This window comes from Mustela nivalis (assembly GCF_964662115.1).
Source record: "Mustela nivalis genome assembly, chromosome: 17".
Lineage (NCBI taxonomy): Eukaryota > Metazoa > Chordata > Mammalia > Carnivora > Mustelidae > Mustela > Mustela nivalis.
Window position 1 is genome coordinate 46,817,265 of NC_139036.1, and position 27,628 is coordinate 46,844,892.

General features: G+C 50.5%; 1 protein-coding gene across 2 annotated transcripts in view; it reads left to right on the forward strand.

The window, feature by feature from the left end:
* Positions 1-73: 73 nt before the first annotated feature.
* The window catches only part of MRC2 (mannose receptor C-type 2), a 56,092-nt gene continuing 28,537 nt past the window's right edge, over positions 74-27,628 (forward strand). For both annotated transcript variants that reach the window (XM_082706550.1, XM_082706551.1), the window contains exon 1: positions 74-837. In XM_082706550.1, coding sequence (XP_082562676.1) covers positions 708-837 — 130 coding nt within the window. In that variant the 5' untranslated portion in view covers positions 74-707. The remainder of the gene's footprint in view (positions 838-27,628) is intronic.

Consider the following 27,628-nt stretch of genomic DNA (forward strand, 5'->3'; position numbering starts at 1 on the left):
CCCCCAGACCGGGGGAGGGGTCCTCCTAGGCGTGGAGGTAGCGGATGCTCGCCGGCTGCAGACTTGCACAGAAAGGCGGGATAGAGGGGGCGCCCGCGGCCCGGGTCTGGCCGCCTGGGTTGGCCGCGCGCCCCAGCCCCACCGGCCCTCGCAGCCCAGGTCCCGCCACGCCGTGAAGTTTGCGGAAACTTTTGCCGTTGCTTCCCCGCCCGCGCCAGCCGGGGAGCTGTGACGCAGCGTCTGGGGCTTGAAGCCCGGACTGAGAATAGAGGGACGGCGAGGCGGGGAGAGGGAGGGGACGGAGAGCGAGAGAAAGAGCGCACGCCGGGGTCCTCCTCGACCGCGCGGATTCTCCTCTCCGCCTCCCCTTTCTTTCCCCCCTTGGCGCTCTCTCTGCCGCCCCGGGCCCGCGCCCGCCCGCGCCTCCTCCCCTTCCCCTCCCACGCTGCCCGCTTCCCTTCCCCTCTGCCCCTCAAACCCTCCTCCCGGGTTCTGCGCTCCTCCCTCCGCCCTCCCTCCGCCCGGCCAGCCTCCTTCCCTCCTCCTCTCCTCTCCTCCCCGGGAGGCATCACTTCGTCCCGACCGGAGGGAAGACGCGAGCCCCTCGCGGGCGATCATCACAGCCCTGCGCCCGCGCTGCCACCGCGCGCCGCGCCCGTGCGCCCTCGGTCCCTCCAACCCCCGTCCCCCAGCGCCGCGCCGCGGGCATGGAGCCCCGCGGGCCGGCCCCCGCGCCCTGGCCTCGTCACCTGCTGCGCTGCGTCCTGCTCCTCGCGGGTCTGCACCTCGGCCGGCCCGGTGCGCCCGCGTACGCCGCCGCCGCCGCCGCCCTCCCGGGTAAGGCGCTGCCAACTTGGCCAACTTCGGGGGCCGGGCGGGGGAGGGGGACAGGAGTGGGCCGCTCTCGACTTTCCCTCTTTTTTTTCTTCCAGAAGCGCGTGTGCGTGATCATGTGTGTGCGTGCGTGCGTGCGTGTGTGTGTTTGTGTGTGACTGGGTTTTTTAAAATCATCTCCGCTTTTCTGAAAGCAGGGTTGGGGGGGGAAGAGGGGAGGAGGAGCGCGCCTGGAGGTGGGGGAGGACCTGAGTGGAACCAGATGTGGCAGGCGGCGGGGGAGGGGAGCCCGGGGGTCTCGAGCCGCCTCAGAGGAAGAGGGCGGGCTCCGGGGAGACCCCCGCGCCCACCCCCGCTCCTGGACCACCCGGCGCCGGCCCTGCGTTGGGCCGGGAGACGTGCGTCCGGGGAAACCAGAGGCTCCGTGCGTCCAGGATCTTCCTCCAGGCCAGTCTCACCCCTGCGTTATTACTGTTTTCGAATTATTCGTCAGGGCTTGTTTGCCCTTCCTGGCATCTGGGGGGTGGGGGTTATATTTTCCACACTCGGCCTTCAAGGACAGCTTGTGGCATGTGGCAGCCGCGCTGTTTGAAGGGATCTCTGTGGGGCAATAGCGTGTCCCCAGGATGCAGCGACAAGCGGGGTGCTGTGTGTGTGTGCGTGTGTGTGTATGTGTGGCGTGGCGTGGGTGGCTCTGACCAAACTGGCGCCCCTCCAGAGTAGACAGACCTTGGGCCCCAAAAGAGCTGCTAAAGATGCAAAAATCCAAGCAACAAAACAAAAAACCCAAGTTGTGCCTTCTCTTTCTGCTGCTCTTTCAAAGGGTGACAGTGCTTGTAGGGACAGACCCCTCAGCAAGAATTTGAGAGCTAAAGGGAAAGATCCACTTCCAGAGTGGGGGGGTTGCGGGAGTCAAAGCTGGCGCAGTGGGGGAGTGTGGTTATTACAGCCCCCGCGCTGGGCCCAGCCTGGCTGGCTGGATGTTTAATTTGGGGCTGGGGGTGAGTGAAAGGGGACAGTCAGTGCAGTGTTTGCAGTTTGGTGCAAAACCCATCAGCCCCCTGGAGGCTCCAGGCCCTCTAGCCCAGGCCGATGCTTGCTCAGTTGGCCCGCCCGGTGTGACGTAGAGGACCAAGACACGTATTTGCCCGATGGAGCTGTCCCGATTGTGCAGATGGGAGTGGTGGGGTCTGGAGGGACCCATAGTCACATCGGGTAGAATCCCCTCCCCCGCCCGCTGAATTCCAGACCCACCTGGAGCTGAATGTTAGACACCAGCCAGGCCATCCGGCCCTACCCCCCCCAGGTCAAGGCTCAGCCGATGTCCCCCTGCCTCCCAGCCCTCCTGCCTGTGTCTTCTCCTCCGTGAAGGAACTCGACAGGGCGGGAGGCCTGGAGGAGGGTGGCCATTCCAAGAGCCCCAGAGCACAGTTTAAAGCCAGGCCCTGGGAGAGTCATGGCTAGAGTGCTGACTCGGCCCTTTCCCCCACGGAGCTTTTGACGGAGCTGGAAATGGTGAGAGGCCCCATCTGGGAGGACGCCCGGAGTGCCCCCTCTACCTTCTGGTCTCCCCCTCTCTTGGCACCCTCCTCGGCCCATGTCTCAGGCGGGACTTGTAGCCCCCACAGCCTCGGAGGGGGCCCGTCCCAGTGGTATTGTTCGGATCACGCCCATCCGAAGCTTAGGTACGGGCAGGAAGGAAGCTAGGGGTGTGGCCCTGGAAGGATGAGTCCCCACAGCAGCTGTTGAGTAACAGAAAGTTGAACCACCGTGGTTCCCGCACATCATTGTTCCCTCTGCCCCGAATGCTCCTCCTTGAGGCCGAATTCCTCCCTCCATGCCCCCTGTACCTGATGAACTTGATAGTCCCCGGGAACCGTCTACTGGATCCGAACGGTTGGGGAAATGCGCTGCTGGGGCAGAACTACACCCCGAGTGTCTGCGGGTGGCTCTCTTTTAAGCACCAGCAGGGGAGCCCCGGGGCAGCAGAGTAGGGGGCACCACCCCTTGGGGGCGGCGGTTGGCCATGCCTCACTCGGTGTGTGATGGCAGCACGTGCATCTTCTCCACCGCCATAGGGCGCCCCACAAGGTGTGGCTGGAAGACCTTTGTAAATTGCAGCATTGGTGTGTATTTGCGACACAGGAGAAACTGTGTGGGGGCCGGAGGGCAAGGGTCGCCAGGGTTCTCTGGAGGGAAGCTGAGTGGGACCAGGCTTTGCAGAGGCAGGGACGGTGAGCAGAGAGGGAGACCTGGAAGTTGGGCTAGGCTTTCTGTCTGGGAACGATGTGGAAGCTTGCCGGGCTGGGGTAGAGAGTGGGATGGGGGGGAAGCTGGCCAGGTGCCCGGGAGGCCAAAATTGGGGAGCCACTTGCTGGCTGGCTTGCTGGCTGATGGTGGGGAACCCCAGGGCTTACTGAACAGAGGACTGAGGTGCAGATTGGAAGGAGGGTTCCTGGGAACCCTGGGGGTTTTCGTGTACCCAGGCTGAGGAGTGAAAGGAGGTTAAGAGATTTTCCTTTGGGGACAGACCCTGCTGCCTAGGGGGCAGAGAAGGAGGTGTTCCTTTGAAAGGAGCAGGTACTTGCTGCCGCTGGGGGTCAGCCAGACACGTGGCCTGCACTTCCGGCCCAGCCCCTGGTGAGTCACGGAGTTCAGATCCTTCTTATTCCCCTACCCGCAAAACCCAGTCTTCCTGGCTCCAACCTCTTGTCTTCTGTGGGCTGCCGGGGCTTGGGTGGCGGCTGGCTGAGCTTTGGTTGGTGCTGGGAGCTGGCTCACCTGGACGAGGTGAGGGTGCAGGCAGGGGAAGAGGAAGCCCGGGTCTTGGTCCCCATCTGTTACACGAGAGACATCTTGCCTTTCGGGTGCTTGCACGGGTACAGTGATTTGGACCGATGAAATGATTTCAGAAATACCGTGAAAGTCTCAGAAGAGGATTCGTGTGGATTCATCACTAATTTAACTCCTGTTGCTCCCTGCGGAGGGTCGAAGTGGTAGCAACAAGGGCCATCATTATTCTTGTGCCGGGTGTCGGGTGCCGTGCCCCGTGCTCCACAGTCAAGAGCCCTTGCACCGCACAACCCTGGAGGGGTGGGGGGCCTTACCATCCGTTTTGCACACTGGCACTCAGGAGACGCGAGTCGTCAAGTCACTTCCTCAAGACCACACTGCTCCACAGTAGCAAGTGATAAAAGTAAGATTTGAACTCAGGGGTGGCCACGGAGCCCAAACCCTTCAGGACCAGACCATGATGCGTCTCTGAGTTAAACACTGCCGGGGTATGTGGTAGGAAAGGCTGGAAGATCCTGCTTGATGGGTGTCTCTCCAATAGCTCTAAGCCCTCTAGAACATCCCCTCAATGTGTCCTCCAAGGAACCCTAGGAAGAGGGTAGAGTGGGCAACCCTCTGTTTATACCCGGCTGTCAGGGTGCTTGTCTCTCCCTCGGGCCCACTGGGCCCAAGACACAGGGACCAAGCCGGCCATAGCATCCTCAGGGTATCTCAGGTGCCTGCTCTGAGGGGGCATCCAGAAGCTCCTGACTGAAGGGGCCTAAGGGGGAGGAGCCAGCCCTCACCCCGCCCCCCTTCCCCAAGGGCAGGGATATCTGGGTTCATTCATTTGCTTTGATGAACCCACACCATGCCGACAGCTTGGATGATGGTGGCCTGTTTTTTTGAGCCCACCACCCTACACCTCCAGTGGGGCGTCCTTGGACTCAGAGGGCCTAGGTATGGCTGACAGAAAGTGTCCCTTCCTGTTTGGTCCTTCATGAGATGGGAGGGGCCGCTCCCCATGACTGGATCCTATAAATCTGGGTGGGGTGGGCCATGGCAGCAGTGACGCAGCTCTTGGATCTCACCCTGGGCACTGCAGGTCCCCGTCACTCCTCAGCCAGGGGTGGTGTCTGTAAACAGGCAGGCCGGATGAAGGCCGCATCGTGGCATCTGTGACCCCGGGGACCTGCCAGCATCAGCCAGCTCCAGTCACTTAGAGGACAGATTGGGTGGACCCCCAAGCTTCACACGTGGCCTGATGAGGAACCCCAAGGGTTCTTTCCTTTCCTGCCCTTCCCTGTCCTCTCCTGGCCCCTTGACCATGCAGAGACCCCTCCCATGGTGCCTGGCTGGACCCATGCTCTCTGCTTCACCTCAGCCCTGCTGTTCCCCCCGCCATTTCGGTTCCTCTGGTTGGATTGCTAGATGATGGGTTTGAAACCTCAGCTGCTTCTCGCTTCCTTTAGCCCGCTCTGCCCCATCTCCCCACCGAACCTTCCTTGTCCACTCCTGCCCAGGCCTTTGCGCACAACTTCCTCTGCCTAGGATGCCCTTGTCTTTTTCCTCCGTGGCTGTCGCTGCCCCTCCTTCCGAGACTCAGGATCCTGAGAAGGACACAGAGGAGTCTCGGTCACTGCTTTGGGCTCACTTGAGCTAAGGGGAGGCAAACACCCAGATGCCACTCTCCGGATCAACCCCAGCATGGGGGAGGGGCCTTCTCTTTATCCCTCTCTCTGGGATCACCTGTAGGAGGACAGTGACAAGCTTTTGCCCTGAGCTTGGACAAGCACCTTCCTGTAGGGAAAAACAAGAAGCCAGTTTCCCATCCTTTCCTGGCATCCTCAGAGAGTGTTTGGAAAGGGAAGCGGATGTGGTACTCCCCACTGTAGACTGAGGCAGGAGCGCGGTGTGGCTGGGAATGTTCCCGCCTCCCCTTTCTTCTTCCAGAAATGTAAATCAGGACTGAGGTAATGCCACTCATCAGCTGTGGGACCTCAGGCCAAGATTCCAGTGTCTTCATTTGCAAAATGGGAAAAATAAAGCAGTACCCCCTCCTTAGGAGTATTGTAAGAGTTACACGAAAATGAGATAATATGTGTATGAGATGCGTGCCTGGTACAGAGTCATTTCTGAGCAACTGATATTAAGTTGTTGTCATTTTTTATTATTATTAGAAAGAGAGAACATGAATATGAAGGGACTTAAATGTGAAAAAACACAGTCCTCAGCATACAAAACCCTAATTACAGCAGTTTTGTTGTTGTTGTTTTTAAATCAAAGCAAGTCTAACCCCATTACTTCTTGGTGACACTTTGCGAACTACTCTAAGTGCCTAAAAGTAACCATACGTCTTCCTTTTTCTGAACGTCAGTTTAAATCCTAGAGGGGGGGAACCCCTCTCCTCTGCTGTTCTGACTCCTAAACCCCCTCAACTCCCCACCCTCCCTCCTCACCTCCCCTCATGAAGCTTCTCTAGCTGACCCGCGGGCGAGAACTGAGGAATTTCCTCCCCTCTGGACTATCATTGTGAAACCCCCAGACGGTTCCAGGCAAACAGGAGCTGAGCAGTGGTCACTATGGGGTGCTGCCTCCCCCTGGTCGCCAGGCTCCCTAATGACTGATTTCAGCGACCCTCCTCCCACCCCACCTTGCAGTCTGGCGGGTGCTGTTGATAACCTCAGTGAGAAGAAGGCTTGCTCAGCAGAACGCAGCCCATACAGAAGTCAAGTGTAAACAGTTTGAGGTCCTCCCTCCCCGCAGCCCATGGCTTGTAGTAACCCCTGTCAGTCATTCGTGACGTCATCTTCTGGTTTTTATAGTTTGCACACACACACACACACAAATATTTCTTTTACACAGAGGGGACCCCATTTTATTTATTGATTTTAAAAGATTTTATTTATTTATTTATCAGAGGGAGAGAGAATGAGAGAGCCCAGGCAGGCAGACCTGAGCCCTTCCAGTTGTTCTCAGCTGGAAGAAGCCTTTCTTTCCAGAACTCTTCTCCTCCAGGCCACCTGTTGGGTGGAGCCACTTCCTCCCTTCTTGGCCTCCTGGACAGGCATTTACAGCCCTAGCCCAGCACAGCACTCAGGACACAGTGGCATTTAGCGAGTCCTTATTGGGGGGGGGGGGGGGGGGAGGAAAGAAAGAAAAAGCAGACAATTGTTCCAAAGAGGTCCCCCACTGCTGTTTTATTGCAGTATAATTGACATATACCCTTGGATTCGTTCACGTATACAGTGTAATGATTTGAGATAACTTATGCGTTGTGAAATGATTGCCCCAGCAAGTTCAGTTAACATCCATCACCTCAGGTGGCTACAAATTTTTTTTTCTTATGATGTGAAGTTTTTTTTGTAGTAAAAGGGCAATAAGGAGAGTTACCCTTCCAGAGTTTAGATGATGTCACGATCATGAAAAACAGACACTACTGAGTTAAACAGAAAAAACATCTGATGAACTGGAATAAATTCCAGAAGTAGATTTAAACTCATCTTAAGAACTTAATGAGAGGGGTGCCTTGGTGGCTCAGTGGGTTAAAGCCTCTGCCTTCAGCTCAGGTCATGATCTCAGGGTCCTGGAATTGAGCCCCACGTTGGGCTTTCTGCTCAGCAGGGAGCCTGCTTCCTCCTGCCTCTCTGTCTACTTGTGATCTGTCAAATAAATAAAATCTTTTTTTTTTTTTAAGATTTATTTATTCACTTATTTGACAGAGGGAGATCACAAGTAGGCAGAGAGGCAGGCAGAGAGAGAGAGGAGGATGCAGGCTCCTCGCCAAGCAGAGAGCTCGATGTGGGACTCGATCCCAGGACCCTGAGATCATGACCTCAGCCGAAGGCAGAGGCTTAACCCACTGAGCCACCCAGGCGCCCTAAATAAATAAAATCTTAAAAAAAAAAAAAAAACTTAATGGGAGACCTAACCAGAAGCAACACACTAATGGGGTAAAGAATCTTGACTTCTAAATGTCATTGGACAACGGGATTACAATGAAAAATATAATTTGGATATGGATAAATATGGATATAGATAAATTTGTAACTGATCACACTGGGGGCAGTTCCGATGGCAAGTTGTCATGTGGAAAGTGCCAAGATCACGAGAAATTAAAGAAATCAACTTTCTTTAAATATGTAGTTAAACTAGCAAAACCAGAATACCTCCTCTTGGCGGAGCTATGAGAAAGCATATGTATGACTAGAGCACTATAAAATTATAAATGGGTTCAGTTTTTCAGGATTCAGGCTTTCAGACAATATGTAAGAAACTAGTTATGCAAGACTTCATGTCCTTTGACCTCATAATTCCACGTTGGGGGATTTATAAGGCATTAATCCCAAGGAGAAAAAAAAATGCTCATAGTAGTGCTATTTAAAGTAGCAAAACAAAACAAAATCATTTTAATGCCAGATGATAAGATTATGGCTAAGCAAACTAAGATATCTTTAACACAACGGACAATTTATGTAACTCTATGTGACAGATACAGCTAATGTCAGTACACAGACGTAAGTCTAACTAGGCGAGTTCTCTTGAAAATAAGGCAATCTTACAAAACAATATACGCACGCCAATAACAAGCGGAGAGGCATGCCTGACATGAACATTCATCTCTTCACCCATTCATTTACCTCCATGGTTCTGTTTTCCTGAACACGAGCAATGTGCCAGGCATACTGTAGTATTTAGTGCTGAGGACACTGGGTGAATGAGCTGGGCATGGTTTCTACCTTCCTGAAGCTTGTATTTTGAAAGTAGTCCCCCCAAAATATGAAGCAGCATAAATAGAGTCAAATGTTCACTGATGCCATTTTAGTTGCAATTTTTTTTTTTTTTTTTTTTTTGACAGAGAGAAATCACAAGTAGACGGAGAGGCAGGCAGAGAGAGAGACAGGGAAGCAGGCTCCCTGCTGAGCAGAGAGCCCGACTCGGGACTCGATCCCACAACCCTGAGATCATGACCCGAGCCGAAGGCAGCGGCTTAACCCACTGAGCCACCCGGGCGCCCCTTAGTTGCAATTTTTAAGTTCATCAAAAGAAAGATGGAAGGGGCGCCTTGGTGGTTGTCATGAAGCGTCTCAGGTCATGATCTCAGGGTCCTGGGATCGCGTCCTGCGTCAGGCTCCTTGCTCATTGGGGAGCCTGCTTCTCCTTCTTGCCTGTTGCTCCCCCTGCTTGTGCACACACTCTCTCTCTCTTTCTCTCTCTGGTAAATAAATAAAATCTTAAAAAAACAAAACAAAAACCTCTCTACCTTTTCCTACCCCTCCCACATAAATAAACAAATCTTAAAAACAAAAAAATGGAGCAAGACACACCTCTGAAATCTCAGACTTGGGATCGGGAACCTGTCTGAGAGGAGTGAGAATAGCCCCGAGTGAGACCAGCCAGGGCAAGTAGGAATTCAACTGGAAATAGCCTTGTAGTCTGTCTGGGTCCCTGAGGAAGGATTTTCTGGTATAACCCTAGAGATCTTTAACCTCACTTCTGAAGGCTCTGAGGATATAAGAGCATTGGTGGTTTAGAAAGAACCTGGAAGCACTGTTTGTAACAGCCCAAACCAAAACAAAATGTGCATTGAAAGACATATGGGTAGAGGTACTTGGTGGCTCATTTGGATGAGCGTCTGACTCGATTTTGGCACAGGTCGTGATCTCAGGGTCATGGGATCGAGCCGTGTTGGGCTCTGTTGGGGAGTCCGCTTGAGATTCTCTCTCTCTGAAATAAATAAGTAAATCTTTAAAAAAAGAGAAAGACTGGGATGCCTGGGTGGCTCAGTTGGTTGAACGACTGCCTTCGGCTCAGGTCATGATCGCGGAATCCCAGGATCGAGTCCCGCATCAGGCTCCCAGCTCCATGGGGAGTCTGCTTCTCCCTCTGACCTTCTCCTCGCTCATGTTCTCTCTCACTGTCTCTCTCTCAAATACATAAATAAAATCTTTTTTAAGAAAATAAAGACAGACAGACAGACATATGGATATATTACAGGGTATAGACACACAGTGGAATATAATGCAGTGGTGAAACCAGTGAACCTTAGCTACATGTATTATCTGGGCAAATCTTAGAGATACATATTGAGTGGGAAAAAAACATTATCCTACTCTTTATCAAACCATTGGGAAAGCTGAAAAAACAGTGAGCACTCATCTACTGTTACCTAGAGGTGCCACCTGTTAACTGTTGCCACATTTGCTTTACCTCACTGTGTGTGTGTGTGTGTCTGGTGAAGCTTTGACGCAGTTGCAGGAGTGACATTTCACACCTAAATACTTCACCATGCATCAGCTAAAAATGAAGACATTCTCCTTTATAACCACAGTACCATAATGACATTCAAGAAGTACATCATACAGTTCCTTTTGCAATATGCAATTCGTGTTTTGATTTCTCTAGTTGTCCCAATAATACCCCCTCTGTTTTGTTTTTGTTTTTTAAGGTCCAGGATCCAATTCATTGTCCTGTCTTGTCCAATCTCTCTCCTTTTTTTTTTTTTTTTTTTAAGATTTTATTTATTCATTTGACAGACAGATATCACAAGTAAGCAGAAAGGCAGGCAGAGAGAGAGGAACCGTGGGATCATGACCTGAGCCGGAAGCAGAGGCTCTAACCCACTGGGCCACCCAGGAGCCCCTCAGACTCTTTTATTTTAGAATAGTTACTTGGGGGGCGCCTGGGTGGCTCAGTGGGTTAAAGCCTCTGCCTTCGGCTTGGGTCATGGTTCCAGGATCCTGGGATCGAGTCCTGCATTGGGCTTTTCTGCTCAGCGGGGAGCCTGCTTTCTCCTCTCTCTCTCTGCCTGCCTCTGCCTACTTACGATCTCTCTCTGTCAAATAAATACATAAAATCTTCAGGAAAAAAAAAGAATAGTTACTTGGTCTTTCTGTCTTTTACAGTATTGCATTTTTGATGACTTCAGGCCAGTTGTTTTGTAGAATGTTCACAGTCTATATTTGTCTGATGTTCACTCAATACATTCACATTAAACATTTTTGGAAAGATGTGTTACATGGGTGATGCCGTGTTATTTCCATTGTATCACATCAAGTAGGTTTGTTCCCCTGTTGCTAACTTTGGTAATGCTAACTTTGGTCACTTGGTTCAGATTGTTTACCAGATCTCTACGCTAAAAAGATAAAAGATACCTTTTCCCCTTTGTATTTAGTAGGTAATCTAAGGAATTTCAACTAAACCAAGGAAAGAACACCTAAAAAAGCATGTTCAAAAAAGTTGTTCACAGCAGCACTATTCATAATGGCCCCATACTGAAATCCAGCCCCACTGAAAACTACCCAAATGCCCATCAATAGTAGAAGGGATACATTGTGGAGGCTCCACAGGTGAGTGGTATAAAGCAACAGGGGCACCTGGGTAGCTCAGTTGGTTAAGCATCTGCCTTCAGTTCAGGTCGTGATCTCAGGGTCCTGGGATTGAGCACCATGTCAGGCTTCCTGCTCAGTGGGGAGTCTGCTTCTCCCTCTTCCTTTGCCCCTCCCCCACTCCTTCATGTGCTCTCCCTCTCAAATAAATAAAAAATAAATAAATAAAACTTTTAAAGCAATAAGAATGAACAGTCCACAAGTCCATGAAACAGTGTGCATGAAGCTCTCAACACTGAGCCAGATGCAAGGAGTCTCATGCCATATGATCCCATCAGTATAAAATATAAGAAAGAGGCAAAACGGATCTGTGCTGTTCTGAATCAAGGAGCGTGGTTAGCGTTAGTGAGAGAAGTTTTGACAAGAAGGGGTCTTAAATGAAATTTTAAAAGAACAATGACCAGGGAAGAGAGATCTAGCCAATGAGGAAAAACACAAGAACTCCAGTAGTTTTCAGGCATCTAAAATCAGAATAGGTGAGACAGCATAGTCTGTGAACAGAGTTCACAGAGAAGACAAGTAGCAATATCTAATAAGCCTACAGAACATGTTTTAAAATTACTAACAAACAAGGTGCCATTTTCAGCCCTGACAGTAGTGCCAACAAAGACTGATGTAACAGTATATTCAATATACCATTATTTATCATTAAGAAAACCTCTTTATAAGTTGAAGACTATTTTTTTAAAAGATTTTATTTATTTGACAGAGTGAGAGATCACAAGTAGGCGGAGCAGCAGGCAGAGAGAGAGGTGGAAGCAGGCTCCCTGCTGAGCAGAAAGCCCGATGCGGGGCTGGATTCCAGAACCCTGAGATCATGACCCCAGCCAAAGGCAGAGGTTTAACCCACTGAGCCACCCAGGCACCCCTAAATTGAAGACTATTAATAATGAACAAATGAAATGTGGTATATCACCTCGTGGAATATCATACAGCCATCAAAATGGTTTTTTACAAAAGTTTTTGGAGACAGAAAAATCCTTTTGCTGAAATATTAAGTACAAAAACAAGATGTAAAAAAGTGTATGGATATGTGATGTGTCTGCATATATATTGTATAGATGTATACCTATATTATAAATATACACACATTACATATACATATATGCATGTTTATAATATATACATGAACATATGTCGTAGTTTGAGTATATAGACAAAATTGATAGAAAAGTGACATCAAAACTTAAAGGAAGTCACAGGTCATATTCTACTGTACTACACTATATTGTATATAGTATCTGACAGTGATGCTTACAGAGAAGGCTTTTTTGTCTTTGAACTTGTCTACATTTTTGGCAATGAGGGCGCAAGGGGCAACTTTCACCTTGCCTAACCACGTGACTCCAGCCGCTCTCTCCAATTCCCATCACGCAACTGGTCCCAGAGCGCAGCACGTGACTCCGCGGAGCCAATCAGAGGCTCCCTGGGGGGGGTCCATTCCCCCCGCGGCCCGGAAGCCTGGGTGCTCTCTGGGGCTGCGGTTCTGCATGCCAAGGCTGTTCGGCTGTGCCGGGCTGGAGGGCGGCTAGGGAACTGGGTGGGCGACCCCAGGGACGGAGACCCCCTCTCCCCCCGCTACAGTTTTCCCCACCGCTCCTCGCCTGCCCCTCCCGTCTTTTTTTTCAAGCGAAGGTTTGGAATCTCAACCTTCACTTGCAGGCAGAGAGGCCCCGGCAGGAGGGGGGAAGCTCGTCGGCCTCAGGGCAGGTTTTCCAAAGACGCGGGCCGGTCCCCTAAACCAGAGCAGGGTCGCCTTGCGGCGGTGGACACTCGCCTCGACGCCCTTCCTGTTAGCAGCCCTCCAGACGCGAGCCTGCCCGTCTTGGCCTTGCACTTAGACCTCGAGTGTTGACAGAAGGAGCAGCGGGGCTGAGACCTTACAGAACAGCAGGACACAGAATTCTGCAGGCACCCGACAGCAGCAGCACGTTTGTCCCAGACTGGAGAGCAAATCAGAAAGGCGCCTAAGCTAGGGGACAGCTTTTGGGGAGGATTTCTGCTTTTTCGAAAGTTTCTGTGTGACTGCGCAACAAATGGAGACCACACTTTGCTAAGTGTGTAAAAGTCTGTCACAGTCAGTTGGGCAGTTCCATGAATACTCTATTTTAAGTCTCCCATTCTCCTTTTCACAGATGAGACTGAGCCAGAGAAACTTAGAGCCAGGATTACATAGCTGGTGAGTGGCAAAGCCAGGGATGCCATGCAGGCCTGTTTGGGTCTTACTTTTATTTTATAAATAAATAAATATTGACTAAAATATAATGAATATTTGTGAACCCACCACCTAATCCAAGAAAGAACAGTCTAATTCTTCTGTCTAGCTATGTGCCTTCTCCTCTGACTTCCCCCTCCTTCCCACCAACCCAATTTCTGTCCTGAATCTTGTACTTATGAATCCCTTGTTTTTTTTTTTTTTTTAAGATTTTATTTATTTATTTGACACAGAGAGAAATCACAAGTAGGCAGAGCAGCAGGCAGAGAGAGAGGGGGAAGCAGGCTCCCCACTGAGCAGAGAGCCCAAGGGAGGGCCCCATCCCAGGCCCCGAAGTTCATGACCTGAGCGGAAGGCAGTCGCCCAACGACTGAGCCACCCAGGCGCCCCTGAATCCCTTGTTTTTAAGTTTTTTAATTCTTTTTTTTTTTTTTTTAAGATTTTATTTGAGAGAGAGAAAGTGAGAGAACATGAGCAGAGGGGGAACAGAAGGGGGTGAGGGAGAAGCAGACCCCCTGCTGTGCAGGGTCCTGGGATCATGACCAGAGCCGAAAGCAGACAGACGCCCAACAAGCTGAGCAGGCCAGGCACCACTAAAAATTTTTAATTCTTTAAGTATAGTGTAAGTACAGGAAAATGAACACATGAATGTTCAGTTCAATGAGTTTTCACAAACTGAACACACCCATGTAGCCGGGGCTCAGATCCAGCAAGTAAGAACATTACTAGTGTTCCAAGTGCTTGTAAAGATGTTCCATAGCCTAATTGAACATGGGTATTTTTTTTCTTTGTGTATGGTATTCATATCCTTGATCATCTTACTTCTTCAGATCTTAATGGCTTAATATTATCGGGGTATCTGTGTTTTTCTCATGGATTTCTATAAGCTTCTGGCTGTTTTTGTTACAAATATCTTCCCATTTGCTTTTCAGTTAAAATTTTTACTGGGGGGCACCTGGCTGGTTGGGTAGGTGGAGCCTGCGACTCTCAGAGTTGTGAGTCTGAGCCCCAGGTTGATGTAGAGATTACGTAGAAAAATCTTTAAAAAGATTTTTTTACTTGGGAAACGTGTCTTTCATCTTCCCATCCTCCACCATCTTCATCTTTTTAGAAGATATGGAAAGCCCTTTGGGGTCAGACTGGGTTCTTCCCTTCATGGGAAGGCTCATAATGACCCCCGTGAGGTCCTCCATCTTTTCTGCTTGACTAACCCTCCTTCCTTCCCTAGGCCCTCAACAGCACATCTAAACATGTGTTCAGTTAGTGAACATAAATGAGGCTGTGAAAAGACAAGATAAGAATACATTTTCAGGGAGCCTGGGTGGTTCAGTCAGAAGAGCAGGTGACTCTCGATCTCTGGGTCATAAATTCGAGCCCCATACTGGGTGTAGAGATTACTTTAAAAAATACATTTTCAGACAACTATCATATGATCTCCCTGATATGAGGAAGTGGTGATGCAACATGGAGGCTTAAGTGGGTAGGAGAAGAATAAATGAAACAAGATGGGATTGGGAGGGAGACAAACCATAAGTGACTCTTAATCTCACAAAACAAACTGAGGGTTGCTGGGGGGAGGGGGTTTGGGAGAAGGGGGTGGGATTATGGACATTGGGGAGGGTATGTGCTTTGGTGAGTGCTGTGAAGTGTGTAAACCTGGTGATTTACAGACCTGTACCCCTGGGGATAAAAATATATGTTTATAAAAAATAAAAAAATAAAAAAATAAAAAAAAATAAAATAAAAAAAAAATAAAAATAAAAATAAAAAAAAAATACATTTTCATGATTGTAAAAACTTGCACTTACTTATAGAACACAATTCAAATAATGGGAAAAATTACCAAAAAAGAAAATATACCTGAAATCTCATCACTAAGAAATTTTGGAGAATATGGGATGCCTGGATGGCTCAGCTGGTTAAGCATCTGCCTTCGGCTCAGGTCATGATCCTGGAGTCCTGGGATCGAGTCCCACGTCAGGCTCCCTGCTCAGCAGGGAGTCTGATTCTCCCAGTGACCCTCCCCACTCTTGTGCTGTCTCTCATTCTCTCTCAAATAAATAAATAAGATCTTTAAAGAAAAGAAAAAAAGAAAAAAATTTTGGAGAATATCCTTACAAAATTACTTCTCCTCAGGGGTGCCTGGGTGGCTCAGTCGGTTGAGAGTCTGACTTTTGGTTTCGGCTGTGGTCATGATCTCAGGGTTGTGAGATTGAGCCCCACATGGGGCTCTGTGCTCAGCACAGAGTCCACTTGTCCCTCTCCCTGTACTCCTACCCCTGCTGGCTCGCTCTCTCTCTCAAATAAACAAAATCTAAAAAAAAAAAAAAAATCTTCAAATTGCCTCTCTTCCCTTTGTCTCTTCCTTGCTCTCTCTTTCTAAAACCAAATCTTAAAAAAAAAAAAAAATCTTCAAGTAACCTCTCCTTCCTCTTCCTCTTCCTTTATGAAACTTAACATAAATCTTTTCATGTTATTTTGTTGTTTTATGACATTCTTTTGTGTACCAATACGTCATCGATGTATTTCCACCCAGCGTTTCTATTGGTTGGGTAGCATTCCATTGTATGGATGTACCACAACTTACCTCCTTGTTGGACGTTTGGGTCATTTCTCATTTCACTGTTACAGATAACCCTGTATGCATCTAGTGCATTTGACCTGCAAACTGATAGGGGATTCTGACACACGGTGGGAAGGTGGCTTGATTAACATCAGTTTAATGCCTTTGGACTCACCCATTCTCTGTTGTTAGGGGTGTGCCGTGTTCCTTGGCACATGACAAGGCGTGTACTTTTTTTCCATCTATACATCTCTCAGGGACCATCTCTTCTGGTTCATTCCTTTAATTTTCCTTTCCAGGTGGACTGACTTTATTGTAGAACTCTGCACATATAAATTGAGGTCACTTCTGGTTAAGTTTGAAACAAGGGACATACACACACACTCCCTCTCTCTCTCTCTCTCTCAAATAAATAAATAAAATATTTTAAAAATAAATAAATAAAAGAGAGAGAGATGGGGATCATGAGCAGGGGGGAGGGTTAGAGGGAGAAGCAGGCTCCCCGTAGAGCAAGGAGCCCAATGTGGGGCTCTATCCCAGGACCTCAGGATCATGACCTGAGCCAAAGGCAGATGCTTAACTGACTGAGTCACCGGGCGCCCTCTATCTTTTTTAAATTAGCAAATATGTTCATTGTAGAAAATGAAAAGAGAGAAAAAAAAATCACCCCCTAGCCCATCAGTCAGTGATAAGCATTGTTCACACTTATTGTATACAGTGTTTCTAGAACTCTGGTGTGCCTGGGACTCTCGTTTACAATCCAGATACTCCTTTACTCGGAGGTTCTAATCCAGTAGGTCTGCTGCTAGGCTGGGGCACATGCATTTCTCCCCAGGCCCCTTGGACACTCAAGTTTAAGAACAAGAAAGCAAAAATGTTGTTCCAGACTTTGCTTGATTTCAAATAAAATAGAAATGAGATCATATTATACATTCGGGTTTTTTAAAAAAACATTTACTCAAGTAATCTCTACACCCAACATGGGGTTTGAACTAACGACCCGGAGATCAAGAGTCACATGCTCTTCCGACTGAGCCAGCCGGACACCCCGCATTAGGTTTTGGTTTAATCAGAATGTGAACCTCTATCCATGTTCAAATACTCTTTTTATTTTTATTTTATTTTATTTTATTTTAGATTTTTATTTATTTATCAGAGGGGGGGGGAGAGCGAGCACAGGCAGACAGAATGGCAGGCAGAGGCAGAGGGAGAAGCAGGCTCCCTGCTGAGCAAGGAGCCCGATGTGGGACTCGATCCCAGGACGCTGGGATCATGACCTGAGCCGAAGGCAGCTGCTTAACCAACTGAGCCACCCAGGTGTCCCCAAATACTCTTTTTAAAATGTATTTTTCTTGTCTGCGAAGTGTTCCATTGCATGAGGACATTTCAGGTTACCCGGAATCATATTATTGGACATTCCCTCCAATCACTGCTGTTGCAAATAACGCCGTGTGGTTAAATCTTTGCATAGATTCCTAATTATTTCCTTAAGTTAAGGGTTTTTTTTTTTTTTTCCTTAAGTTAAATTCCTATGAAGTGAGTTTTGGGGTCAAAGCCCTTGTGCTTTTGAAAGATTTTTGTTTTGTTTTTTAAGGTTTTATTTGAGAGAGAGAGGGTGCACGACCGAGAGAGCACAAGCAGGGGGAGCAGCAGAGGGAGAGAGAGAGACGCAGGCTCCCCGCTGAGCAGGGAACCCAACGCCGAACTTGATTCCAGGACCCTGAGTTCATAACCTGAGCCTAAGGCAGCTGCTTAACTGAGCCACCCGGGCACCCCTGAGAGATTTTGATAGATGTTGCCAAATTCTCCTCTGGGAAAGTTGCGCTCCTGTGACTATGTAGGTTGCTACTACTATCACAAGCTCATTTTTTGCTGGGCAGGCCAGTGAGGTCTTTCCATCCATGGTCTCCACCAGTCCTGCCAACTCTCTGGTAGGTAGCCCCCAGCGTGGCTCCCCGCACACGCTAACCATTTCTCCACTGAACAGCTGACAACACGGAGGGATGAAGAGGTCAGATGACTAGTCTGAGAGCAGGAATTCAACGCCGGTCTTGTATTTAGGACCTGAGATCTCTTAACCACACCATGGTTTTCAGTTAATATCAGAGAGTGATGGTTGGGGGAGCAGTACTTTTTTTATATGGTTCTAAAAAATGTATGAAAGAAATCAGAAGACGGGAGTGAATGCATGGGGAAAGAGAAGTAAATTGCGGGCACAGCACAGACATTCCTTTGTAGGTCAGGTCTAGTGCATTATTTTTGTGGGTCTGGGTGATGTCATAAATGGTGGTGGTGGTGGTGGTAGGGTGTTGTGTATGTGACCTTTTGTGTCTCTCCTGAGAAAAAGCAAGTTAAATTCACAAACATTGAGCACCGAATAGGGTTCTGTGGGAAATACAGAAAGATTTGGTTTCTTCAGCATTCTTCAGATCCCCTGTGTCTCCTTTCCCTCAGTTTCATTTGCCCTAGAAACATGATAATAATATAATCAAAAGTTACATATAATCTCAGCCTCCTGGCACAACAAATAATTGTGTGTTTCCTTTATTCCTTTATGTTCAATAAAATGTCCCTATGTAGATCTTTGGTTTGTTTTTTTTTTTTAAGATTGTATCTACTTACTTTTTTTTTTAAGTTTTATTTTTATTTTTTTTTTAAAGATTTTATTTATTTATTTGACAGAGAGAGATCACAAGTAGACGGAGAGGCAGGCAGAGAGAGAGAGAGGGAAGCAGGCTCCCCGCTGAGCAGAGAGCCCAATGTGGGACTCGATCCCAGGACCCTGAGATCATGACCTGAGCCAAAAGCAGCGGCCTAACCCACTGAGCCAGCCAGGTGCCCCTGTATCTACTTACTTGATAGAGAGAGAGCACAAGCAAGAGGAGCGGCAAAGGGAGAGAGAGAAGCAGGCTCCCCGCTGATCAGGGAGCCCAATGTGGGTCTCCATCCCAGGACCCTGCGACCATGACCTGAGCCGAAGGCATACACATAACCGACTGAGCCATCCAGGCGCCCTGTAGATCTGTTTTCAAGGAGGGTATAATTTAGAGGATGTTAAACCCTTACCCGTAGGACACAGTGCAGCTTGCTTCCCCTTCCCCTGGTCCAGCTGAATTTAACAGACACATGGAATACGGTTCTTTTGCCCCTCACCAGGAAGACACATAGATCAGACACAGATAGCTCCTATTCTCCAGGAACTGGTTAATGGGGGAGACATACCCTAAAAGAATCATGTCAGTACTCCATAGACCTCTGCCCAGAGATCTCCCCAGGAGTCTGTGAAGAGGCAGAGAGGGTGTTTTATAATTCAGAAAACAGGGTTCCCTAAGGTAAGAAAACAGGGTTCCCTAAAGTCATTTAGATTGTAATGGCAGGGTCACAACCTGAACTCCCAGGCTAAATCTAAGATCTCCTGTCCTCCTCTCCTTCTTCTGGGTAAGGGGCCACACAGCTGCACAACCGCCCGAGCCCCAGAGAGGGTCCCATGCAGACTCTGTCCTCCGGTCCTTGCATCTGCCAGGCCCAGCAGTGTGGACGCTACCCCACCTCCTTCCACACTCTCCCTTCCAGCTGCCTGTTCTGTGACCTCATCTTCCGCTCACAAGTGCCCTTGGAGTTGATTTCTGCAGAGCCAGAATGTGGCGGGGAGCAGAGTGACCCCCCAAACTGCCCTGGCCCTGCCCCCCTAAGATCCCCCCACTTTGCCCTGTCACATTCTGGATGGCCTCTTTTACCTGCTTCTCCCTTCCGGCCGCACCTGGGGTGGGGCCCAGAAGTTCGGAGGCCAGAAGCAAATGGTGGTTGCCAGGGTACCCATGGGAACTGGGGTGGGGGAGGGATAGGATTCCACATCTGGACTGTGAATTTATTTTTCTTTTAAAACTGTTGAAGACAGGCTTAATCACTCGAGTCCTTGGCCTTATTTCCTCTTATCGTTTCCTCTCATCCAGATAGCAGTGTCTGCTAAGCCTGGTTCCCAGGCTCTCTGCTGTGAAACAAACAGATTCTTGAGCTCCCAGCCCCAGTCAGGGCCGAAGCTCTCACTTAAATATTAAAGAAGGAGTAATGATCTTCCTTCCTTCCGTTAAGGAGTGCTTACCAGGTACAGAGCATCTTCAAGCGTTTTCTTGTCGCTGAATCCTCCCAGACACCCAGGAGATGAGTCTCATTCGTGTCCTCCCCAAAGCAAGGCCCGCAGAAGTGAAGCAGCCAGCCCCAGGGCCCACACAGGGACTTGAACCTGGGCGGGTACTGAGTCCAGAGCTCCCCTTCCAATCCTTCCACCGCAGTGCCTCCGGGACGCGGTGTGAGAAGGTCCTATTGGCCTGTCACTGCAGAAGTCAGCAAGGGCTGAATCTCCCAGGTAGGGAGATCCTGAAGGTTCCCAAGCAAAAGAGATTGTAAATTCAGTTAACTTTAAAGAGTGCCATGCTTTGCTTTTAGAACCCAACAAGTCATTCTTGAATGTTGCCACGTCAGAAGGTCAGGAAATTGCCAGTAAGTAGAGCAAAAGCTTGTTTTGAAGCGCGTCATGATTTTTGGTCATGTTGTGCTGTGTTTCATAAATGTCTCCTGAAAGGAATGTCATAGGGACATCGTGGTTGCTGTGGAGCCTCATTTAGAGGACCCGACCCCCTTTTTATTTTTGGTTCTGAACTAGGCACAGCTCTCTGGTCATTTCTTGACAGAGATCAGGATACTGAAGAATGTTTCTCCTCTCTGATAAAAACAGTTGTGCAAGCACAATAATATGTGGCCACTCTCATCCCACTTCATGTTGGGACAGTGGCCGAGGGGGGTGGGTTGCAAGAGGGATGGGTGGAGACTGTGGCAAGCTAGCAAGCCCCCGCCCAGGGGGCAGCTCCACTCACTCACGGGGACTGGCTGCCCGTGGGCACACTGGCTCAGTGCTGTCGCGCGTCCAGTGTTTCTAAGAGAAACTGGAAGTCTAGATTTTTGTGTGAAATCTCTTGATTTTTAAGGGTTGGCTCACTTTTCTTTCACACACCGTGAAGGGCAAATATAACCCACCTACGGGTTACCAATTTAAAGGACCTGGATGGGGCACCTGGGTGGCTCAGCCATTATATGTCTGCTTTCAGCTCAGGTGATGATCCCAGGGTCCTGAGATTGAGACCCACGTCAGGCTCCCTGCTCAGCAGGAAACCTGCTTCTCCCTCTCCCTCTCCTACTCCCCCGTTTGTGTTTCCTTTCTCGCTGTCTCTCTGTCAAATAAATAAATAAAATCTTAAAAAAAAATAATAAAGCACCTGGAATAGTTGTTTGGCGCTCAGCTCTGCATCTGAGCTCTGCCCCTTATCAGCTGTGTTATCAAGATATCTCATTTCTCATTTAATACCTCATTTTCCTCCTCTGTCAAGTGGAGATGGGAATTTTACCTACTTCTGAGGGTCGCTATGAGGACTGACAAGAAAGCCTTGGAACCCAGCAGCCCAAGTGAACTTAGCAAGCCCATAGTGAACATTACCTTCGACGCTTTGATACATTTACACATCATTATTTGTGTCTCTTTTTGTAAGTGTGGGGTGACCTTATATATGGTTTGCCCAGGACTGGTCTGGTTCAAGCTTGTTGCACTGGTGTAATTATTACGAATTCCCCTTTCCATTCTCGATATGAAACATTAAATTACACGCTCATCCTATGTAAGCAAATACTGGCATTGTCCTGTTTAGCACCTGTAACAAGTAGTTCAAGAGGAAAGGTCGTGTTTCAGTACATGAGGGTCCTTGAACTGAATCTTTCCATGTTTCTGTTTCCACATGCTTGTCAAAGGTTTAGAAAACAGCAGAAATAAAACCGATGAATCACTGAAGTATAATTAGTAAAAGTATCTTGTGCACACCCCATACAGACTGTAAATCAGGAGCACCCAAACCAAAACACAGAATGGCGCTCTGAGGTATATTGTTATAAAGCAGCTCGGATAGTGTGGAGGTGGTGACTGGTTATTCTTCACAGTGACTAATTATACTAGACTTTTCTTAAATGAAAGGACCTTGGTCCGTGTTTGCCTCAAAACAATTTTGGGGATCCATTTAAGATTTGCTTATGATTTTCAGAGGCATAAGTTAAGTATTGACCCCATTTCAGGTAGCTTTGTTTGTGTTGCCAAGTAAGCTAAATTATTTGCTTGGGTGACTAAACTGATTTTTGTCTGCACGGGGAATTTTCAAGTCTGATCTTGGTTTGTGTTTGATTTTACTATTCCAGAGGATTGACAAGATGAATTCTAAGATCCCTCAGTTCACATTGATTTTGTCATTTGACAAACATTTAGTGTGAGACCAGACCACGCCAGCCAAATGCCCAGGATGTGGAGAAGCCAGAGACAGAGGCCAATAAGGACCTCTTCTTGTGCAGGAGGGTGGGAATCCCTACCCTGTTTTTCAAGTGTCCTTTGGAAGACTGTTACGTGGGAATTGTTCACAAAATGTTCCTAGTGAATCGAATGTTTATATCGGAAACCTCAATTTCTAGCAAACAAACCATTACATTCAGTATAATTCTCTACACATTTCTGTTTCGTGAGTGGGTGTCTACATTAAAAAAAAAAATTATTTCAGTGTGGAAAATTGGAAAACACAGAAAGGCCCAAAGGAAATTCTTTCTTCTGTTGACTCTGCAGTGAGCATGGGGGGGGGGGGGCTTCTAATATTTGGGCCTTACTCCCCCCACCCCCACACACCTCTGCAGCCACTTTGTCAGAACTAGATTTTAAGGATTTATTTATTTCTTTGAGACAGAGCATGGGGGAGGGGGGAACAGGGAGGGAGAAGCAGACTCTCCGCTGAGTGGGGAGCCAGATATGGGGCTGGATCTCACCACCCTAAGATCATGACTTGAGCTAAAATCAAGAACGCGTGGCTCAGTGGGTTAAGCCTCTGCCTTCAGCTCAGGTCGTGATCTCAGGGTCTTGGGATCGAGCCCCACATCGGGCTCTCTGCTCAACAGGGAGCCTGCTTCCCCCTCTCTATCTGCCTGCCTCTCTGCCTACTTGTGACCTCTCTCTCTCTGTGTCAAATAAATAAGTAAAATCTTTAAAAACATAAATAAATAAATAGCCCACCCCAAATCTGCCGGAGTGCTTCCTAATAAAATAATTCTCTCCGTCGTTCATGTCTTCATCCTCAGTCAGGCAGGTATGGGGTCCCCAACACAGCGCTGTGGCTGGGGCCCCAGAGGGCTCTGCTGTCCGAGAGTTTCTGGACTTAATCAGTTCTCAGCTTCCTCCTCCAGATAAATAAACCCAGTGTGGCTCCGCCGAGGGCTCGAAGGGTGGGCGGGGCTGCGCAGGTGATTCCTGCGCGCCGCGGGCTCAGCCCGGCTCCAGACCGGATTCCGGAATTCGGCCCCCGGCGGGCAGGTCAGTGGGGTTGGCTGGTGCTGGCCCCGAAGGCCGCTTCCTGCCGCGACCGGAGCCGGCCGGCGTTGTGAAAGCGGCCCCCTGGGGAAGGAAGTGGCTTCGGGCTGTTTATTTTGGCTTCGGGCTCGCAGACGGCGCCGGGGGCTGCGGGCCGCGCGGACCCGCCGTGCGCAGACTGGGCTGCGGAGCCGGCTGACCTCGCCGCCGGGACTGGGGAGGGAGGCCCCGCGCGGGAACGCTCTGGGGAGCGCCGCCGAGAGGGGGCGCCCGCAAGGGAGGGGCGGCCTCTCGCGGAGGGGGCGAGCGGCCAAGAAGGGGAGCGCGTGGCGGAGGAGGGGGGTGCACCGAGGAGGAGGGCGCACGGCCAAGGAGTGGGGCGCACCGAGGAGGAGGGCGCACGGGCGAGGAGTGGGGCGCACCGAGGAGGAGGGCGCACGGCCGAGGTTGGGGGGGCGCACCGAGGAGGGATGCGCACGACCGTGGAGCGGGGCGCTACGGCGAAGATCCAGAACTCCGAGGGCCCGCGGCTCTCGGCGCCTGCGGGCGGGGTGAGGAGGAAGGGGTCGTCCGCCCCGGGGATGCTCCGGTGAGGAGGAGAGCCTGGGAGCGGACGGTCGACCCGAGCTGGGAGGCGAGATGGTTTCTCTCGGGGCCGGGCGGCACCCCCGTTTTATTCTGCAAGATGGGGCCTGGCAAAGGACAGGCCGCACAGATTGTGACGCTTTAGTTTGAGGAGGCAAAAGTGGGCAGAGGGTAAGATCAAAGACCACTAAATCGCGGGGAGGGGGCGGGGCAGCCTGGGCCGGTGTTTTTGCGTTCCCAGAGTGCCCCAGGGGCCAGCCCTAGTCAGCTGGTAGCACCTGGGGGACTCGGGGGACCAGGCTGAGTTGCTGAGAAGGTGAAAATTGCCTTTCCGAATTTACTTACAATCCCGTTCCCCACCACCCAGTTCACACCGCCCCTTCTGCGTTTATCCAGTAGCGGTGACAAGCCCACCTTTTAACCCATTCCTTGCTCGGAGTTCACTTTAATGTCATCCTGAAACGGGCAGGGCATGTCACATTTTGCAAGGAGGAAGAAGAGCATCTCTAGAAATGAGTGATATAGAGGAAGCGCACCGTGGCTGGAGGGAGCAAGGGAGAAGGAAGAGAGGGAGACACACCGCGCCCACGTGTGACCGCAGCCCTTGGGGCCCTATGAGCCCCGCGGGGTCACATGCACTTTAAGCAACCGAGAGCAGGCAGTTTGGTCCGGCTGGAATGCAGGGGCCGCTGGGAGGAGCGAGGAGAGTGTGAAAAGCTTGGAGGGTGGAGGGTGGAGGGTAGACAGAAGCCCACAAGAGCACCCTTTGGGTGGGGATATTGCAAAGTTAGACACGGCCTCGAGCCTCCATGTCATGTGACTGCTTGGCGCTCTGTGGAAGGGATGCGACCCCCCCCCCCCGCCCCCATCCAGGTCCAGTGCAAGTGGAAGGAGCCTTTAGCAGAAGGTGGGGCAGGCTCCGGTGCTGAGTCCCCAGGGGTGGCCCTTCAACAGGGTGGGGCTGGCAGCTTCTGCTGACTCAGGGACATTTCCAGGCCTGGCCTCAGGGCCAAATGGCTTATTGAAAACAGCTGCTCCTCTTGGCTGGTGGCCCTGCGGCCCCTGGCTCTCCCTGGGATGACCCTTCGCCTCTGCATGGCCTGAGGAGGCCTAAGGAGGGGGGCCCCCAAGTGCAGAGAGGCTCAGCATTGGACCTCACCCTGCCATGCCCTCAGGCACCCAGTTGGGTCAGCCCCCAGATTTGGTCCCTAGGAGCAGAGCCAGGCTGGTCGCTGGGTCCCCGGGCTCTGCTCCTGCCATTCCCCCACCTTGGCACACCCTCCTTTGTGCTTGTCCCTGCTGGTGCCTCTCCGGCTTTTGGTCAATTTGCCTCTCATTCAGATTTTAGTGAGAGTCTGCTCAGTGCCAGGCACTCTGCTAGAATTAACTTGCCCTGTGCTTCCTCGGGCACGGTGTCCTCCACTTGTAATGGAGAGCAGCCGTCTTATCCGAGGTCAGACCTCTGGCTGCCTTCGCTGCTGGCCTGAGTCCCGGGAAGCTGTTGGGACAGCTGAGAGACAGACAGCTCTGAGCCTCTGCCCTCGGCCTCAGGACTCCACCAAAGCATTGCGTGTACCTTACAGCAGATGGGAAAGGAGAAGAGGCCACGGTCAACAGGGAGCGAGGAGACAGGGGCTACTCAGTGTCCAGCATATAGCTTCCAAACCAGGCTGCTGCTTCTTTTTTTTTTTTTTAAGATTTTATTTATTTATTTGACAGAGAGAGATCACAAGCAGACAGAGGCAGGCAGAGAGAGAGAGAGGGAAGCAGGTTCCCCGCTGAGCAGAGAGCCCGATGTGGGACTCGATCCCAGGACCCTGAGATCATGACCTGAGCCGAAGGCAGCGGCTCAACCCACTGAGCCACCCAGGCACCCCAAAAACCCGGCTGCTTCTGAGCACAGACGTATGTGTCCAGGGGGATGACCCGGATGTCTGAGAAGCAAGGACCTGAGGACACCGCCACAGAATGATTCCTGTTCTATGTCAGTTACCTGGAAAATCCTTTCTAGCACCTTCACCCCCAGCCGCACAGTATGAATTGGACCTGGCGGGTTTGCACACTTGCTGACGTCTTGCTTGTGACTTTGTCATGGATTGCTTTGGCAGTTCTGCCCCTGCAGTCTCATCGAAAATGTCAGGAGACCAGAGGCCGGATTGTTTAATTCCCACGTAGGACCAAGCACAGAGCTTCATAAACGCGAGTCATCTGCCTGAGTGAGAAAGCGTCTGGGGGAGCAGCCAGAAGGGTGATTAGGAGGACGAGGTGGAAGTGTGGCCTCCCAGCACCTCCTTAGATAAGCCCCCGAGGCTCATTTGCTGGTCTGAGGGTCAGAGGGAATCCTGGAACACAGCCTCCTGGGAGTAAGGTGGCTGGGGAAAGGTCTCTGGTTCCAAGACATGGGGTTTGTCAAGATTCTTTTGGTTACAAGGACAGAAACCCAGGGCAGACAGGCTCAGCAGACCAGGGGGAATGTGGCTGCAGAGAAGCCCATGATTCACAGGCTGGAGGAAGAGCCACAGGAACTCGGGGTCTGATGAACGCCTAGCTGTGTCTCCGTTCTTGTCTGTAGCAGGAAGGTCTTTCCCTCGTGGCAGGAAACATGGCCATTGGCAGCCCCAATTTCAAGATCTCTGCAGAGAGAGAAAAGCACACATTCTAGGGGAGACCTCCCATCAGCCCTGAGTTTTGTGCCAGGGGAATGGACACGCTTCCTGGCCACGAGCGAGACTTCGAACCCTCTTGCGTAGCCAGATCACGGTGCAAGGAAATGATAAATAGGGAAGCGATGGGAAGTTTGTTGGGCCGACAGAAACAAAGGCCGGAGAGTAAGGGCAGTTCAGCGAGGTTCAGGGCTTCTGTTGCGGTCCCCAGATCTTCCATGGGGAGCCCAGACCATATGGTGAAGGAGGCCAGAGCCTGTCTCTGTTGCTCACCGCCATACTCTCAGCACCTGTGAAATTCTCAACACATAGTTGTTGAATGAATGAGTGGATGGCTGTGCCCAACTCACAGTTCCCTGCCTGGTTTCATTCATTTATTGAATCGTTCATTGAATGAATACCAGCACCATGCTGGCCGTGGTGTGGTTGCCATCCAAATGCAGGGTCCCTTTGTCCTCGATGAGAGACATACCATATGCCTCGTGAGGGGGCATTTCCACTCCTGCGGTGACACCTGCTGCTCCGCAGGCCTGTGGGGTGAGGCTATGGGGTGGGTAAGGTGCCCACAATGGGGGCACCAGGCCTCTGGGCTTGAGCTCCCTCTGCTGCTGCTCCTGTGCTGGCTGAGTGCAGGGATGCAAAGAACACGGTCCATTCTCAAAACACCTTCGTGCCCTGCCCTCTCGCCCTTAGCATTTCCACCCCGGGCCAAGGCTGGGCTCCATCCCTTCCTGCACTGGGCCCTGGAGAAGGAGCCTCCTTTCTGTTAGGGCCCAGGCACATGTCTAAACTTGGGGTGGAAGGGGCACCTGGGTGGTTCAGTCGTTAAGCGTCTGCCTTCAGCTCAGGGCATGATCCCAGGGTTCTGGGATCGAGCCTCGCCTCGGGCTCCCTGCTCGGTGGGAAGCCTGCTTCTCCCTCTCCTACTCTCCCTGCTTGTGTTCCCTCTCTCGCTGTGTTGCTCCCTGTCAAATAAATAAATAAATAAAATCTTAATAAATAAATAAATAAATAAACAAACTTGGGGTGGAAAATGCTCTCCCGAGAGCCCCCGGGCCCGCAGCTTGGCAGAGTCGCAGGGATCCATCTTCGAGAATCCTCCTCAGCCTCCCCTCTGCTCTGTAGCTCTCCTGCACTCCTCCCCTTGGCTCCCAAATGCTTTGTTCTTTTCTCATTTGCTGCCAAGGCAGTTCTTCGACTTGCCTTCTTCACCCCTGCCTC